Source organism: Halyomorpha halys, unplaced genomic scaffold (genome assembly GCF_000696795.3).
Source record: "Halyomorpha halys isolate HHAL.00 unplaced genomic scaffold, Hhal_1.1 Scaffold841.1, whole genome shotgun sequence".
Taxonomy (NCBI): domain Eukaryota; kingdom Metazoa; phylum Arthropoda; class Insecta; order Hemiptera; family Pentatomidae; genus Halyomorpha; species Halyomorpha halys.
The window spans coordinates 349527-368681 of NW_027108805.1; the positions used below are offsets into that span (position 1 = coordinate 349527).

Below are 19155 nucleotides of genomic sequence, written 5' to 3' on the forward strand. Positions count from 1 at the left end.
GGTTCTATTAATTGGTTGGTTGGTTAATTTTTATAGCTTTTCTTTTGTATATTTGAAATGTATACAAAGTAGGAAAAATCGTACAAAAAGATACAATTTGTTCCCTAAGAAAATGAAGAAATAAGAGAAATTGTTTTTGGAGAGATTGCACTGAATTTCTTCCTGCTTCACATAATCCCCAACTATATTGTCTCATAATGTAGCTTTCCTTGTATTAATCCTTTCAATGGCTTGTTCAATTTTGTCCTCCATTACCTCATTGAACTCATCCTCATTCTAAGTAACACCTGTTTGCAGGATCCATATATTCATTTTTGATGAATGATTTCTACTTTTCATTCCTCCAGAATGCACTCATCTTATCTTACCATTTTCTCTTGCTCATTCTTAATATTACTTATTTCTTTGCTTTTTCAGCCTCTCAATACCGAATTTTCTTCCAGAATAATTTTATATTTTCACTATGATGCTGGTTCAATGGCCTTTACTGTTTCTATGGTCCTATTCCTTGCCAAAACATATGGCTGCCATTTATGTGGGGATCTGTCAGGGCTGTAATACTTCCATGCTGCTTTTTTTGTATCAACTAGTACTTTTAATTTTTCACTCCACCTTGTAGTATGCTTGTTATTTATAGATATCCTTGTCAGCTTGTAGCTGACTCTCAAATGCCATCCTTGATATACTTCCAGAAGTTGTTTAGGCATCCATGTCCAATTTTTACAGTCTTCCTCTCTGTTCATCTTCATATCACTGTCTTATCTGAAGATCTTAAAGCTAGAAGCATTTCCACACAAGTTAGTGTATAAAATTACCTTTTCAGCTGCTGAAAGATACGCAAACAACATTATTGATTACTTCATAAATTTGGAGAAAATTTTTTTCCGAGGTTCCCACGCAATAATCACACATCCTTTGTGAGTGTACACATGGCATGAGTGGTAGTGATGACTCTTTGTTGTTGTTTTATGCGTAGAGATTTATGACAATGGAAAAAACTGAAATTCGAGCAGTTATTAAATACTTTGTAAAGAAAGGTATGAAAGCAAAGAAAATTATGCCGACTTTCAGAACACACTGGGGGACTCTGCTCCTTCATATTCAACTGTTGCCAAGTGGACCAGCGAGTTTAAATTTGGCTAGGAGAGCTTAGATGATGATCCGCGTAGTGGATAGCCAAAAAGTGATGGGCCCAGAATTTGTCACAAAAGTGCATAAAAAGGTCATGGAGGATCGTCGACTGAAAGTGCGTGAGATTGCTGAAGCTGTAGAGATGTCATCTGAATGGGCATATCACATTTTAACCGAAGAATTGGGAATGAAAAAATTATCTGCAAGATGGGTGCCGCGGCTCTTGACATTGGACCATAAACGCACCAGATTGGAAATGTCCAAACAAAATCTGGCCTGTTTTCATCACAACCAACAAGATTTTTTGTGAGCTACTTAAGCTCATTGCGTTGTGACTACAGATGAAACTTGTGTCCACTACTATATCCCAGAGACAAAACAGCAGTCAAAGCAGTGTAAACATGCTGAGTCACCACCACCAAAGAAAGCAAATGCAGTACTTTTGGCCGGAAAGGTCATGCATGGCCTCAGTTTTCTGGGATAGGAGTTGGGGATAGGTCTCCTCCTTGATGCACTCCGTTTTTGATGTGTTCAACTCTGCTCTTAATTCCCCTATTGTGTACTCTTTTTTGTGTACTACCATCCACATCCACAAAAAGTCAATATCCAAATAAGCACCTTGCCTGTTATTCCCATCTGTGTCATCTTAAGGATCAAGCCTTCTGTCCAGACTCTGTCAAATGCTTTTTCTATGTCAATCCAAACAGCAACTCCTGATTTTGGAAACCATTTTCTGTCTAGATCCACCGTGATCAGTCAAAAGCAGGGCTACCTCGGGCAGGATGCAGTTCTTCACTGCAGTTCTTCACGGACGGTCCTGGGTGTATACATGTGCAACAGCCCACACTAATCCCAAGAGCTCTCGTTCCAGTGCACTGTAACTGGTCTCTGTCTATGTCTATGTCAACCGCCTACTGGCGTATGCAACTGGGCGATCTCCTCTTTCACCCTCTTGGGACAACACCGCTCCTAGCGCGTACTCACTCACGTCTGTAGTGATATTGAATTGCCGAGTGAAGTCTGGGAAAGCAAGTACCGGTTCCTGCTGTAGCTTCTCCATGCACTGCCTGATATTGTCTTTCACCATCGGAGTGATGATCACTTTTCTGCCTTTCTTCAGAAGGTTGTTGAGTGGGATGAGGTACTCAGCCATTTCTGGCACAATTCTGTAATAATTTAAAGTTCCCAGCAACCTTTGAACTCCCTTCACATCACTAGACATTGCCATCTTCCGTACAGCTGCGACTTTATCCGCATCGGGTTTAACTCCTTCCCTGAAAATCGTGTGGCCCAAAAAGGTTATTTGATCCTGCCCCAACGATGATTTCTCTCCTGATAATTTGACCCCAAATTGCCTAACTCTCTGAAATACGCTTTGTAAATTCTGCACATGTTCTTCTTCGTTCTTACTGAACACTAGGAGATCGTCCTTTTAAATCTGACATACAGACTCATCTATTTCCCTCAAAAACTCGTCCATCAGGCGCTGGAAGGTTATGGGAGCATTTTTGAGGCCAAATGGCATCCTTGTAAATTCGTAGTGTCCTCTCTCGAACGTGAATGCCGTCTTTTGTTGATCCTTAGGGTGCATTTTTATTTGATGATATCCGGCCTTCAAGTCCAATGTGCTGAATACTGTGCTCAGTCTGTCCAAAATGTCTTCAAATCTGGGGATCGGGAAAATAGGAGAACTGAGCCATTTCTTAAAAGGGGGTGACCGACTAATAAGCTGAATTGAAGCGAAGTCTATCAAAAGTCTACTCGAAGCAAAAGCAGCGGTCATCTGCAGAGTGAAGAGGAGCATCCTAAACCAAGATTCAGAAATTCCAATGTAAATTGATCACCCTGGGTCGCCCTTGTGATGTAGAGGGGGAGGTGGAGATAAGGTTGGACCAGTGGGGATTTAGTAGGGAGAACTTGCCGGTACATATTGTAGCTGAGAGAATACAAAGTGATTGTAGGGTGTGACCTGCTATGGAAGGTGGTTGCTTGGGTTAATAATATCAAGGGAAAATGGAGAATTAGGTTGGAAGGTTAAATGTACAAATGCCATCAACAAAGAAAAACCGAGGGCGCATGGGTTGGAGCAATTAATCAGACTGGAGACAGAGACTTAAGAGAGAATATGAAGATATTTTTTTTAAAGAAGGGGAGATACTCGGGGCAACCGGGAAGAAAGTCCACGAGATCATACTAAAAGAAGATAAGGTTACATTTGTAAAAGAGAGGAGATACCCGCAGGTGCTACGTCATAGATATCCGCGAAGAGCTCAAAAGTTTAAAACACCAGGGAATAATTATTGATAGTAAATCCCCATACAATAGTCTATTGTGGGTGGTTAAAAAGAAGAGCGCACCAGGTGAAACTACTGAAAAGTACAGAGTGGTGATAGATTACAGGAAGCTGAATGAGAATACCATAGACGAAAAGTATCCGATCCCCAGGTTTGAAGACATTTTGGACAGACTGAGCACAGTATTCAGCACATTGGACTTGAAGGCCGGATATCATCAAATAGAAATGGACCCTAAGGATCAACAAAAGACGGCATTCACATTCGAGAGAGGACACTACGAATTTACAAGGATGCCGTTTGGCCTCAAAAATGCTCCCATAACCTTCCAGCGCCTGATGGACGTGTTTTTGAGGAAAATAGATGAGTCTGTATGTCAGATTTAAATGGACGATCTCCTAGTGTTCAATAAGAACGAAGAAGAACATGTGCAGAATTTACAAAGCGTATTCCAGAGAGTTAGGCAATTTGGGCTCAAATTATCAGGAGAGAAATCATCGTTGGGTCAGGATCAAATAACCTTTTTGGGCCACACGATTTTCAGGGAAGGAGCTAAACCCGATGCGGATAAAGTTGCAGCTGTACGGAAGATGGCAATGCCTAGTGATGTGAAGGGAGTTCAAAGGTTGCTGGGAACTTTAAATTATTACAGAATTGTGCCAGAAATGGCTGAGTACCTCATCCCACTCAACAACCTTCTGAAGAAAGGCAGAAAAGTGATCATCACTCCGATGGTGAAAGACAATATCAGGCAGTGCATGGAGAAGCTACAGCAGGAACCGGTACTTGCTTTCCCAGACTTCACTCGGCAATTCAATATCACTACAGACGTGAGTGAGTACGCGCTAGGAGCGGTGTTGTCCCAAGAGGGTGAAAGAGGAGATCGCCCAGTTGCATACGCCAGTAGGCGGTTGACATAGACAGAGACCAGTTACAGTGCACTGGAATGAGAGCTCTTGGGATTAGTGTGGGCTGTGGACCACTTTAGGCTCTATGTCAGAAGAAAGTTTAAAGTACACACAGACAATAGGCCCATGCAATGATTGGGAAAGCTGAAGGAGTCTTCGGCCAGGATTATGCGTTGGAAGGAGTTATTGGGACAGTACAATATGGAAATCACATATAAACCTGGAAAAGAAAATGTGGTAGCTGATTGGTTATCTCGAGCAATTACAGTAAATGCAGTAGCAGAAGAGGCCGGGGAATCGTCCACGCAATTTCCAGGAGTGGACACCGGTACAGGAGGAAGAACAGAATGCGGCGGAGGGAGATGCTAGAGAAGAACCTTCATCTAGCGAGAGCTCAGAGGAAGGAAGACCAATAGATATGGAGGAACTTGAGGACATCATTAACGTCAAGAGGCGGCAGATTATATTGAAAACAAGAACCACTGGATTAGTCAAAATTGAGAGTAACAAGTATGGAAGGAGCAATATCTCGACGATTTGGTTACAGCCAGGCCTGAAGAACGACTAGATATGTAAAACCTTGAATAATGCTTTTAAGCCTGGAAAAAAGTGTCACCTGTATGTAGGAAATGAATCAGTTTGGGAGAAGATCAAGTGGCTATGGTTTGATGAACTTATAGGAATGGACAGGACATTCACCCAATGTAAGCTGATGGTAGAAACCATTTGGGAGGACGAACGCCAGAGAGAGGTGACTGTCGCATATCATCAGGGCAAAACAAATCACCGCAGAATCTCAGAGACCCTGCAAGCATTAAAGAGAAGGTGCTTTTGGTGGGGGATGAAGAAGACAATCACAGAACTTATAGGAAACTGCAAAGTTTGGCTACGCATAAAGTATGACAGACATCCACCAAAAGGCAGACAAGAGGAGACACCTACCGCAGATGCAATGCTCTACAATCTACAGGTTGACACTTTCACATGGAGAGGATTTAAATGGATCACCATAATTGATCTCTTCAGTAAGGCGGCAATGGCGCACTAGGTGCAGGAAAAGTCGTTGGAAGCGGTGCTGGCAGCTCTCCGAATGTGGTTTCAATTTTATTCAGGAAGAGAATTTGACAATACCATGATTCGAACAGAAATGGAGGACCTTGACGTAATATGGCATCTCAACACACCAGGGTACTCCTAGAGTAGAGGAGGCATAGAGAAGCTTCATGGCACGTTGAGTGACCATCTTCAACTATATCAGGCTGACCAGGGACTGGAACCGGATGTGGCAATGCCGAGGGCGATTGTGGCATACAATCATTCTGTACATTCAGTTACGGTGTTTTTGCCATTTGATATCCTCTTTTGGCTTCGTAGTCACCGACAGGACTATAAGAGCACGGCAGCAGACAGAGAGGAAATACACAACAACCATGTTGCTCGAAGAAAATTATGGGAAAAGGCCTGGGGAAGAATGGAAAAGGAAAAACCCAGGAGGGTAACTCAGGAAAATAAGGTCACAGATAGGATGGGAGCAATCAAAATCGGGACGATTGTATATAGAAAGTTGGGGTCTAACAGGGGTAAAGAGATACAGCGATACGAGGGTCCATTCAGGGTGATAATTATAAGGGAACACAACATTATAACAATAGAAAGTATCAGAGAACCCAAAAAGAGGAGAATTGTCCACATTGTAGAATTAAAACTTCCGGTAATGATAATATAAAAACTGAAGTATTCTCATACTAGATTAGATTACAGAAAATTTAGTTATTTATTCTATTTATTGTTTTTTTTTTTTTTTTTTAAGGTTATTGATTTTTGTAGATATTGTATTTTTCATTCTATGTTTTTGATTTTTGTAAATATTATCTTTTTCATTCTAGCTTGTTTATACAGCATTTACTGTATGAATTTTTTTAATTTAGTCTTAGGTTTAAATTATTTATTTAAGGGAGTTTGTGACTTTTTACTATGATCTGAATATTGGAATTTTTTTTTTTTATTGTAAATAGTTTTTCATTATTGTTTTTGTTTTTAATGTTATCATATTGTATTGTATTACTTTACGAGGATTGTTTGTAAACTGGTGGAGGGGAGTTACAGTCTGAGTGAGCTGTTATTTCGATGTCAGCAGACTGAGGGGATCAGCTGATCAAATATATATAAGAGATATAACGAACACAATAAAGCCAATATTTTACAGCAGTTCAAGCATGTTAAATCTTATTCCTTCTTCTCTTTTTTAACATTGTGCTTTCACTGATACTTATATACTGATATAAAATATAACAAAAAATTATTTAATGAAAATCTTAGAATAAATAAGTATGTAACCAAAAATATATTTGTTATACTTTTTAAACGTTGCTATAGTAATATGCTTAAAGGAGCTGGAAAATGTAATATTTTCAGCAATTTTGACACAATATGACAACTATATTAAAATACTTCAATTTTTCTAACCATTGCAAAAAATTGAACTATGTAGAAAGTAATAATTCCTAGTAATGAAACCGCGCGGTTTCACATGCGCATGTGTCTTCACTCCTGGTAGTACCTTCTTTCGAAGTTCTTTTTTCAACCTGTGAATACTATCTAACCATGACTTTTATTTGACAGAGAATAGTGCATGTCGAGTGAGAATATAACAAACTAAAATTACCTAAACACATGGAGGATTCTTTCCATTCATTTCTGTGCAATCTAATGAAAACAAAACATGCCACACAAAAGAGAAGCTGTGCGCCCATTGATAGGTTTGCTATGCATTTATAGCACAATACATACATATTTACTTGTTGAAAAAGGTCATGAATTAAAAAAAAAGAAAATAATTTGGGTATCAAGCTTAAACCATTGAACAGTTCTTTTGATGGTCAGTGCTCTTACCAGCTGTGGTCACACCTACCCTTACTTTTTAAGTGTGCAGTCTTTCAAGGTTCAAGGTAAGAACTATGATCGCTGTTAGGAATCTTTCTCTACTGTGAACATTGAGTATAAAACATTTCCTGGATTAGGCATGTTCGTTGAGCCAGATGGCGATGATTAAATATCTGCACTTTGATTCTTGTAGAAGAAGAAAGGCATATGAAGTTTTAAGGGCTTCCATTGGAGGCACATCCAAGCACCTCAATTGAGGTAAAAGATACAATCATTAGTAAACATTTTCCAAATTTTGAGTTTAACAGTACAGAGAATTATGACAATTAGCGACAGGATGTAAACATCAACTATTAATGAAGATCCAAGAAAATGTCCCAATCAAGATGAAGTTTGGTGTAACTCTCAATGACCGTTTTGACTCTCTATTACCTACTAATACTGAATCAAATGGTTTTGAAACCATTCATAAAAATTAGTAAGTCACTAACTATAGTGAATGGTATAGTAAACATTAGGGAGATGGTTAAGTTAGTGAACACAGTCAGCGAATTCAACTCGTATGGGATAAAATCCACATCAAAGGGAGTGATAATATATCCAACCACACCAATGTCCTACAGAAATATCGTTCATTTTTTGAAAAGTTGAAGTGCTAATTTTGAAGTTTGTTACATTGTATGTTAATAGAAATGATTCGTGATCTATAGATAATTTTATTCTGAAGTTATAGTAATGGAAAGTCATAGGCAATTTTTTAGTTTAAATAAATAAATTGTATCCCATTTTATCCACAGAACAATTTATATTTCTTTCACAGTCAATTTACTCTATTATACTTTATAATACAATAACTTAATAAGATAAAGTATAATAGTGTAAATTGACTGTGATTAAAAGTTTTAATTTAATGTGAAGAATTGACAAAAATGGGGTAATTTTGGACTGAAATTATTGACCTGGGCAGAATAGCCTGCATAAAGTTTTTAAAAATTGATGACTAAATTTTTATTTAAGATTGTACTTGAGGATGGCCGAATTGGCCAAAATGTTGGACTTATAAAACAATATAAATTGTTTTGAGACTTAAATGTGATACAATTATTTATTTAAACAATAATAACCAGTCTCAAGAAAGTGAAAAGATTGTATATAAAACAATTTTTTATTGTGTGGTAGCAGTAATCGATTTTAAAAATTCCTATTTTACATTTGCATGTACATAATGTGTATAATGATTAGTTATAACAATGATTGGCTATAATGACTGAATATGTCTGGTCCCTTGGAGGTCATTCATTATAAATGATATGTAGTGTAGTTTTAACCACCTTCACCTCTTAAAGAAGAAATTGAATAATTTATAAAAAGTACAATTGTTTGAGAAACAGCAAACTCCATTTCAAATTAATAATACATTTTGAGGTGTAGATAGTTGACTGTAGATTAATGATTGGAGAAGTTTGTCGGTTGTTGCAGGCCTACCTTCTACGCCATAACCCCTGATGAAGACCTGAAACTCAGGTCGAAACATCGGCATAAAATAAATAAATATGGTTTTGTTTATTTATGTTGTTCTTTGCTGACCGCACCCCCCCCCTCGTGAAAAAAATCTCGTGTTTGTGTATGTGTGCGTACACATGCGTCACATTCAGACTTACTTGTACACAAACATCTGCAGGTTGACTTCAATTTAAAGAAGAAAGGAGTATGAACTGTTTGAACAGTGCCTTATTAATGTCTTGAAGATACTTTTTGCTACTGTACTTGAAGATAATTTTTGTTCTGAATCAATTTGGAATGTAGTTATTGAATCTGATGTTTATATATTCATATAGCTACTCACTTTCTTGGAATTCGTGGATTGAAAAATTATGTACTGTAGTCTTCTCCAAAAAAATTTGTTTTTCAGCAGTTTATTTATTTGTTTGTTTATTTATCAGCAGTTTATTTGTTTATTTGCCATATATGAATAAGGTATCTTTGAGACATTTATTAGTTCTAAATGGATAATTAGTTAAGTCATTTTATAGGTTTTAGCTCCAAAATAGGATGAGAAATATGACCATTTAATAAGATAATTTTTAAAGTTATCTTTTTAATTTCAATATTGAGTGTATAATATCATCTTCAGATGAAAATTTATGATTGCTCTAATATAATTAGTTAATTATATATATATTTTTTTAATAATTGTAAAAATATTGTTTAGAAATTATTTTATAAGTACAAAGGTTAAAAGAAAATTAAATGATTATTTAAACTTATAAATTTATGTAATTATAATTTATGTAAATATTCTTTAATTTTGTCAAATAAATAATTTATTTCACTTCTAAAAATATTAATTCCTATATGCATAAATATATATTTGTTACAGAGAGTATATTAGAAGAAAGAGAAAATTTATTTATTCAAAAAATTCGGCAATGTTGTGTCCTTTTTGATTTTGTGTCTGATCCTTTGTCTGATTTAAAATGGAAGGAAGTTAAGAGAATGGCTCTTAATGAAATGGTAGAATATGTAACAACACATCATGATGTTATTACAGAAGTGATTTATCCTGAAGCTGTTAATATGGTTTGTTTATTACAGTGCTACATATTATCTAAGTTGATTATTTTATATGTTTTGTCTGCATTCTATGTAGATTGTTTTAAAGTAGGCTTCCAAAATTTATTTGAGGACATTATTACTATTATTGTTTTCAAATTATTATTATTGTACAATGTCTAACACTTCTATCTCGATGCTGTACAAATCATTTAACACGTTGACTGCCAACTACGAGTTATCTCGTTGCTTACTTGGCTTAACTGACCAAACTTAAATTGGTTTCCTAGACTGAAATCTTGAAAAGTACTGTGGCAGTCAACGTGTTAATGCTATGCTGGGGTTCTAAACAACCCATTGGATATTTTAAATGCCTTGTCTCCTAATGCCCAGGCAATTTCAAAAGCTTTAGCTTGGATGATCGGTCCAGAAATAGGCATTTTTTGAGGTTTTACCCACTGAAACCATTCAAGTATGGCTTTACATATAACCTCACTACAGTCATATTACGAAATACACTTATTGTCTTTTCTCCAATCACATTTGCTTGGTAAAATTCCAATAACTCTTCTTTGTTTAAAATATCTGAGATTTGAGTCTTTATAAATTTAAATTGATTGGCTAACTTCTACGCAAAAAACCCATTTTTCTTTTCAAATTTAGTATTTCAATTTTTTTTTATCATAAATTTATGATAAGCAGAAAAGACAGGCATATTGGTTTTTATAAGTAGCGGATGAGCAAAGGAGAGACTGCTGAGACAAAGAGACCAAAATGTTAATACTTCATTGAACATTAAATAATCTACTTCATAAGAGTATTTTATTTTACTCAATAAACTAAATCTCTTGTTTGACTGGAAATGCTTCTTAGAAGAATAAAAAAAAGATAATTTCTTTGATGTGATGGTAATGCTTTGGTTTTTTGGTTTTATTAATTAAAAAAAGAGTTAAACCTTTGAATTCCTCTCATATCCAATCCAAAATCCTTCATAAAATCCTCAATGCTGCTTACTTTTGTCACAAATGAAATCATTCTTAAAGACCTTAATGTTTTATTTGTAACTGATCTAGCCTGAACCAGATACCATTCCTTCCGTTATAAACTTCCTAGCCACCCAAACAAACTAGTTTCTAATCTTGCTTCCTCTGCCATTCCTGACAATCCTCCAAGGCACTTGAAAGGAAGAGGGCCACGAGACCTACTAATGTAAAAATGTCATTAGACTGCTACTAATGGGTAGTTTTTCTACATGCCTGTATCACTCCATCATAAACTAAAATCAAATTTACTGGTTATGTGTATATGAATGTATAGTTGTAAATAGCAATAAATAAAACGAAAAGATTAATATCAAGATATATTTTAACATGCATATTTATTTCTATCAAAACATGAAAATATAGATTATGAATTTTTTAACATTTTGTAAGAGACTAGTGAGAAGGATAAATTTATCTTTTGGCGGCAAAAATTTGGCTATGCATGTCCATTGGAGGAGTGTCTGTTATGGAAGGGTCAAAATTCCTATACTTCAGGTCGGAACATTTAAAAATTGTTCGTTGGGGAGATGTGTCTATGAGGTGAGGTTTCACTGTATTAACTTGATAAAAGTCTACATAACAGTTCAATATCTAGGATTCATATTTGGTAAAATCCCTGGGAAAATTATTTCCAAACATTCTGCTACACTTTTATAACTTTATGTTTCAACTGCCTACTAGTTGCCTTTTAATTTTTCTTCACCTTGAATATTTTTGTTTTCCTGGGCTCTATCCTTCCACCTGTCATCAGTATCTTCTGAAAAATTCCTGGATGTGGAAATAATAATGAAACTAAACTACAAGGCAAAACGTTTTTTATTTTTCTTCCTTTTTTCTACGTTTGGATAGACTTCCACATATCAGACCCCAAACATAATCTCCCTTCATGTTCTCTTTATTTTGTCCCTGGTCCTGGTTCTTGTAAAAGTGGGGGAAAAAGTTTGACAAATGGACCTATTGGCCTTTTTTGCCAACCCCAAGAACAACCAATGGAATAATACTGATATTACCTACTATTCCTTCATGTCAAACCTATTGGGTTTCCTAATGAAATTCTAAAGGTCAGCCATTCAATGGAGGAGGCCATTCAATATTCTAGGATTCAATGAAAGCTTAGAAGACTATACCTCTGTGACCCATAACGATCATAGTCTGCTGTGTAGTGTAGAGCAGTTTCCAGAATCTGTACACATAAATTACAAGTTTCCTCACAGATCTTTAGATGTCTGCAATGGCTCATGAGTACTCCTATTAGTAATCAAAGGTAATTTCTATTTAGGCCTAGCAGCCACTCAGTTCTAGAAGTGGGTTCTTATTAATAAAACCAGGTATTAGAAAATACCTAAGGAAGTTTGTGGCCCCATTAAAGAGAGCTCAACCCCACCCCTTGTGATCTGTCAGCTTTTTCATTACCAGTGATTCCGTTTTGTCCAGTGACCCACACTAGATTAAGCTTCTTTAAGAATCCACTGACTCTAAACCTGCTTGCACTATGTAGAGTGCCATAATAAATTATAGGTTTTATTGTAGCTGTGTAAATCCAGTGTTTGGGTTAAAACCTCAGGCAATGCCGATGGAACATCTTACCTACCAGATGTCTGCACTAGCTTTACCAAACGGAGTCCTCTATTAAGTTAAGCATCCAAACTAATACCAAAGTATTTGACTTAATTGGAATTGATAGTCAAAGAAAGTTGGGGTTCTGAAGATGCCTAACTTCTGTTTCCAGGTTAATAGAATCAACTCTGTCTTTGATAGATTTACCAAGAGCCACATTTCAGCAGACCATGCCTAAACAACATCGCATGCGACTTAATTCATTCCTTAGTAAAATTCATGAATTTGTTGTAATGAAGACCACTCAATCGTCCATAAATGTCTGAAAGTAAATCCCAGCGTTCTCAAGTCTTCTCAATAGACTGTCCATAACTAGGCATCTTAGCAACAATGAAATGTAACTTCCTGGGGGGCATCCACCACCAGTGCATGCAGTTTGGTACCTTCTTCAGAAATCACAATTATTCTGTTGTTTAAAACAAATCTGACCCATCTGATTAACGTAGTTGGGCAGATATGTCTAGTAAGGCTTTACAGACTCCCTCGGGCCTTGTTTTCAAGGAATGCCAGGTAATCTCAGTAGATTTTTCCTTGTGATATGTATGCTAATTGGGGTAAAGAGGATGAGTGATAGCATCTTGCTTCTTAGGTGAACTGTTACCAACAACTCCAGGATCTTATAAAGGAAGGAGGATAAGCTTATAGGATTTAGTGACACTATAGTTCTCTTTACCAATCTTAGGAATAAAAGATATTAATGATGTCCTACATGACTCTAGTATACATCCTGATGCCAAAAAGGCTGTTAGCCTTGTCTTAACTTGGGCAAGTAGAGCATTAAGTCATTCTTTAAGCATACATTGAAGAAAAACATCCGCACCTGGAGCCTTCTATGGCTTGAGCTCCCCCATCGCTCACCTTATGGTCACCACCTCTAACAATAGACTGCTAAAGCTCAATCTTCTTCTTCATTAGAAGCCTTTCTGGAGGAGTCTAATATTCATAATTGGAGGATTGTCTAAATTACTTCTTTCCTTTTTTTTCGGTTTGCCCTACAGACCTTGTAGATCTTTGGCTGCCTGAAACAGCCTTTTTCACGTCTGCCTATCTTGGGCAACTGCTTTCCAGTTTGCTGCATGCAGCTCTTTCGCATTTTTGTTGATTCTGTCTATCTATCTGGTTTCAGGCTTCCCATGTGGTATGTTTTCTACTTTTTTTTTTTTAGTTTTTTCCTGTTCAAAGCTGGATTCCATGTCTAACTGCTACCTGAAAATTCTTCTCCTCTAGTGGTGTGGACATTAAAGTCACTCCCTGAAAATATTTTAATCTGTATTCCTTGGATTTATTTTAAGTGAGAGGCTTCTCAGCATCTAAATTGAATAAGATCATCCTATTATAAGACAATTTAATGTCTGAGGTGATCCTCTAATACCTACAAAGATGTTTACTGTGGTTCGAGTTATATCAAGTCAGCGGCCATTGCTATATACATAAACGTGTTGTATCCGAAGGCTTCGCCTCATTCATTGGTTTCTTTGGTTCCTCATGCCATGTGGTGAGCATTAATATTTCTCCTAATTAAGAGTGGTAAATCTACATCTCTCAAATAATAAAAAAGTCTATCCAGATATTGATAAGTTATATCCCTATGTTATAGGGAACATAAAAAAAAATCCTATTATAGTTTTAATCTTATTTATACCAACCTTGATTGTTAGGACCTAGGTCATTGTGTCTCTCATTTTCATCTGAGGAAGATGCCTTAGAGACCCTGATACATACCCTTAGATTGCCTTCATGATGATAGGGGTGGGCAGATGATTCTTCTACCTATCTTCCTAATTCTTTAATCGTTCTGCTGTAACAATAAGGTTCTTGAATTAATACAAGGATGGATATCACCCCCTGGCAAACGAGTTGGAATATAAGAAAGACAAGCACCTGCCTTTTCTTTGGTCTTCCTGTGGGGAATGGCTTAATATTAAGCCCAACAGTTTAATTTATTAGTTTAGTGCTACTATCACTATTTATTATCATTGACACACCTGGCCTCCTCAACCAGCAACCTCCAGAAGTTTCTGTCCTGCACTTCTGCCATCCAGTCAGTCCATCTAAGTCGGGTGCAGTCAACTCTCCTTTGGCCATGGACTATCTCCATCAGTAATCTTATAGGTGTTTCTTGTTCTTTCATCCTGGCCACATGTCCAGCCCATTTCAGATGATATATATCGTTTGATAAGACTCACAACGTCAGGCTTGTTAAAGATGTAAACCTCTCCATTTGTTCTTTGTCTCCACTCTCCACCAACTAACACCAATCCGGTTATAACTTTTTGTGCTTTTAAAAATTCATCTTTAATTGTTTTCAAGTTTAAGAACCTATTTAACTTACTTTATCTTAAAAAAAGTTTTTGATGTTCTTCCCTGGAAATGGGTCTAATTATTTTTTCTCAATTTATACAAAAACAAAATAAATTGATTAGTATTTATTATCCTTGACAACCCTAACAGAGCAAAGGCAGAAAAGAATAATACTAAATATTATTTAAGTAATTTTTTTCTCAGATCCTGTAGTTCATTGGAATGAAAACTGCCAGGTCTCATGAAAAGTAAATTTGGTTAAAAGCTTTGTGACCTCACTCTCCCAGGTCCTTTGCTGGCTGCACACTTTGCACATTTCCGACACAAATCGGCTACATCTTGGTGGTAGCCTATCCAATGAAACCTCAACACAGCTTCTCAAATGTCTTCTGTACTCCAAAATAACATCCTGAAGCCCCTGCGTAAATCTCGCTGAGTACCTCTTGCCTCCTTGATGCTAGTAGGATTATCTGCATTATCTTCTCTTTTCCATTCGCACTCTCCCAAGTTTGCCTCAACAACCGTTTTTCTATGACCAGAGAATCCCATTGAGCCCAATAACAGTTTAAAGCTTGGCTTTTCTCCGAAATATCTTTCCACTCTGGGTGGGATCCTCCTTGAACCTCAGAATTGGTCCAATATCCTCATCCATGAGCTGGCAGTTAATGAAGCGGTCGGGCTATATCAGCAAATCCTTTGACGAAAACCTCCTATAGTACATACAGAGCCCTATGAAGCTTCTGACTTCATGTTTGTCTTTTGGGATCAGCCACGTCCTCATGGCTTTGGTTTTCTCAGGATCTGCTAGAATCCCTTCTGAGGTAATGATTTGTCCAAGGTACTGAACTTTCTTTTTGAACAGGTGGCATTTCTTTAGGCTAAGCTTAAGATTAGCATTGGACAGCTTCTGGAGTATTTCCTCCAGATGTTTTACGTGTTCCTCGATTGTCTTGCTAAAGATTTTTATATCCAGATAAATCAGTCATGTTTTCCAATGTAGTCCCTGTAAAACAGTTTCCATTAGATGCTCGAACATAGCAGGTGCATTGCAGAGTCCAAATGACATGGTGTTGAATTGCCACAAACCTGTTCCTGTTGAAAAGCTGTCTTCTCAGTGTATATCCACTTGCCAATACCCACTTTTCAAATCCAATTTGGAAAACCACTTTGATTCGACAAAAGAGACCAGAGTATCATCTATTCGGGAGAAGGGATAACATCCTTCTTCGTGATCTCATTGAGCTTCGTGTAGTTGATGCAGAATCTGGTGGAGCCATCCTTTTTCTTTACTAAAACTACTGGAGATGCCCAGGGACTACTGGAAGCTTTGATTACTCCCTGAGTTTCCATTTCTTTCAACATTCTGTTGACCTCCTGTTGTTTTGCAAGAGGAACCCTCTTAGGTGGCTGCTTGATTGGTATTATTAATTTTATGGCCATTATTAATCTTATGCTGTACCACATTCATCCACCCCACATTATTGTCTGAGCACGAAAAGACCATTTGGAATTTATTTAGCAGTACCTTTGCTTCTTTTCTCTGTTCTTTTGATAAGGGCTCCACAGTTTCATCAACGAATTTCAGTTTCATTCACAGTCTAGCCGGTATTTTCTTTGTCATAGCCAAGTAAAGTGGCTACACACACCGTTATCATTCTCAAGAGCTGGCTCTACTATTCCTATTATACAGCTCTCAACTTCATCTTCTAACTCAGTAGCAATTGTGGTTTCGCTCCTTGGCAGAAGTAATAGATCTTCAGCCAATACTGCTCTTATAACACCCACATCCTCTCCATTCCACTTCATAACTTAACTCCTCATTCCCAATCGACATAGTCTGTTGGTTGAGGTCCAGTACAACTTTGTAGGCATCCATAAAATCCATTCCTAGAATCACAGGATCCTCAATATCTGCCACAAATGTTTTCTAAATGAATTTGGAGCTTCCGACTTCAATATCTACTACTACTTCTCCAGAAACGTTCATAACCTTGCCATTAGCTGTGGAGAGTAATTATTCTTATTTGGTGTTTCCACTCTTAAAGTTGGTGTAAGGTCAGCTCTAATAATTGTATGGCTGGCACCAGTATCAACAACCATTTGGCAGGATATCTCTGAAACTTTACCTTCAATAATCAGGATATTTTCTCCACATTGAAGTTGTGAAATCTTCAGCTTGATCTTTGGGGCAAAAAATAATGGAGCCAGATTCTGGCTACTGTGAGTTTCCCTGGTTCTTTGGTTTTGGATCGACCTGCCGTGGTGTAACCTTACAATCCTTCTTGAAATGGCCAGGGTCGTCACAATCATAGCACCTTCGTGGCCTCCAGAATGGTGGTTGTTGGACATCTTGCGGGCTCTCCATGGCCTCCAGCTTCTTTATTAATTTATCAAGTTTATCTTCTAAGCTGTTGGTGTTGTTTCTGTCCTGATGTTCCTACTCCTGTCAAACTCTGCCGCAGTTGTGGTCGACCCTTTTGCAAGATTTTCTTGACTGCTTCGAACTCAAAAGCTCTCACTAAGGTTTCACCAATGGTATTTTCGGTCTCGATAGTGTCAGGCTGTGTTGAAGATCAAGATCACGGACTTCGTCATTAAAAATATCAACAGCCATGACTTCCTGGACGTCCCCTGGAACCGTAGACAAGGCCAACGTGAGAAATCTCAGCACTGAACTGTTGCAGCGGTTCCCTGGGATACTGTTTCCTTGTCCTAAACTGTGTCCTGTACAGCCTCTCCAGATGATGGTCACTAAATCTTCTCTCGAGTTGGTCGCACAAAAAGTTTAAAAGCTTCTCGCAATGAAACGATTAGGAAATTCGCTTTATAGCAATACCAGCATCCTCAACAAATGGTTGGAGTGACCAGGAAACTCCAACCATTTGTTGAGGATGCTGCTTTAAACTGCCACCAATATGTTGCCCAGGATGATTTCCCATCGAATGTTGGAGGCTTGATCCTAGCTGGGGTTCTTGAGAAGTTATTAATATAACATTTTACTTCATCCCTATTTTCTTCGAGGCACTCGTCTATAGTTTTTATCTGATTTATTAATTTTGAGTCCAGATTATCAAGATATTTTACCAGATTACCGACCTGCATTTTTGTATTTTCTAAATATTTTTCCAGATTTTGAAACTTGGTTGCGAGAGTTTCCTTAACTTCATCCTGGCCAACTTTCATTTCGTCCATTGTGGATTTTATTTCCTTAATTAATGGCAACAGGTCTTCCATTTTTTCTGTCTGACTTCGTGTTAAAATTGGCATAACCTACCTCCTTTTTGTAATAACTAACACACCTATTTTCTTTTTTTCTAATCACTAACACTTCACATAATATCTGCCATAAATTACAAAAAAAAAATCTTTTGTTGTTTTTTTTTTTTGTTTTTCTCTTATCCATTTCTAATCCAACTTCTGACACTAATTGTTGCGTGATACCTGGGCCAAGATAAAAAAAAAGACGCAATGAACAAAAACAAAAGCAATTTTACTGTGTTACAAAAGTAACCAAAATTTGCACATCAAGTCTACAATATATGCAACAGTCCTCTTTTTTTTTTTTTTTTCTTTTCACACTCCTCTCTAGAGAAACAGCGTTCATGAACGCTTCAAACCGATCGATTATCTATCTTTTCTCTCCAAGGAGATAACCTCGTTACAATATTTAACATTTAAATTGCACTTAACCTTTCTGGACACCCTATAAATTTAGATTTTAAATTACGTAAACAATTATGAAGAATCTTTTTTGTTTTAGAGGTACTAACTCTAGTAAAATCAATTGTAATATAATTGTTTATGTCAAGTATCTTTTAATATCTTTTTTAACATAATCATTACTAATTCATACCAAATTTACAGTTTGCTATTAATCTTTTTCGTACTCTTCCACCATCCAGCAACCCTAATGGTGCAGAGTTTGATCCTGAGGAAGATGAACCTACACTAGAGGCAGCTTGGCCTCACCTTCAACTAGTTTATGAATTTTTTTTGAGGTAATTATTTTAATATTTATGATTACATATGTAAGTTAAAATACTTAGTAAAGTAAAAAATAAGAAATAAATAAACACAAAGTAAACACTGTGAATGCTTGAATAATACTGTATTTTATTTTACCTTCTACATGGGTTATCAGCTGGTATCACAATAGTTGTTTGATAATAGTACTTATCCTATACTCTACTTATCACCCCCATCCCAGTTCACTTTGTGAACTTTGAATTCACTAAGTGAAAGACATAAAAGATAATAATAAAAAAACTAAAGAACAATTCCTTAAGCTAAAGTGTATAAAAAGAACAAGAAAAACAAAACAAGCTATAGATCATAGTATATTGTAATATGCTCTTTTTGAGTAAATAATATATTTTGATGTATAAAGGGTTTTTGATATGTTTTATTTTATGTATCATTTTAATA

General features: G+C 36.7%; 1 protein-coding gene across 5 annotated transcripts in view; it reads left to right on the plus strand.

Annotated features, from left to right (window-relative positions):
• The window catches only part of LOC106686584 (serine/threonine-protein phosphatase 2A 56 kDa regulatory subunit gamma isoform), a gene marked incomplete at its 3' end in the record, with an annotated part of 114886 nt that overhangs the window by 64740 nt on the left and 30991 nt on the right, over positions 1-19155 (plus strand). For all 5 annotated transcript variants that reach the window (XM_014429968.2, XM_067047127.1, XM_014429967.2 and 2 more), the window contains 2 exon segments: positions 9597-9796; positions 18595-18728. In XM_014429968.2, the coding sequence (XP_014285454.1) occupies positions 9597-9796; positions 18595-18728 (334 nt within the window).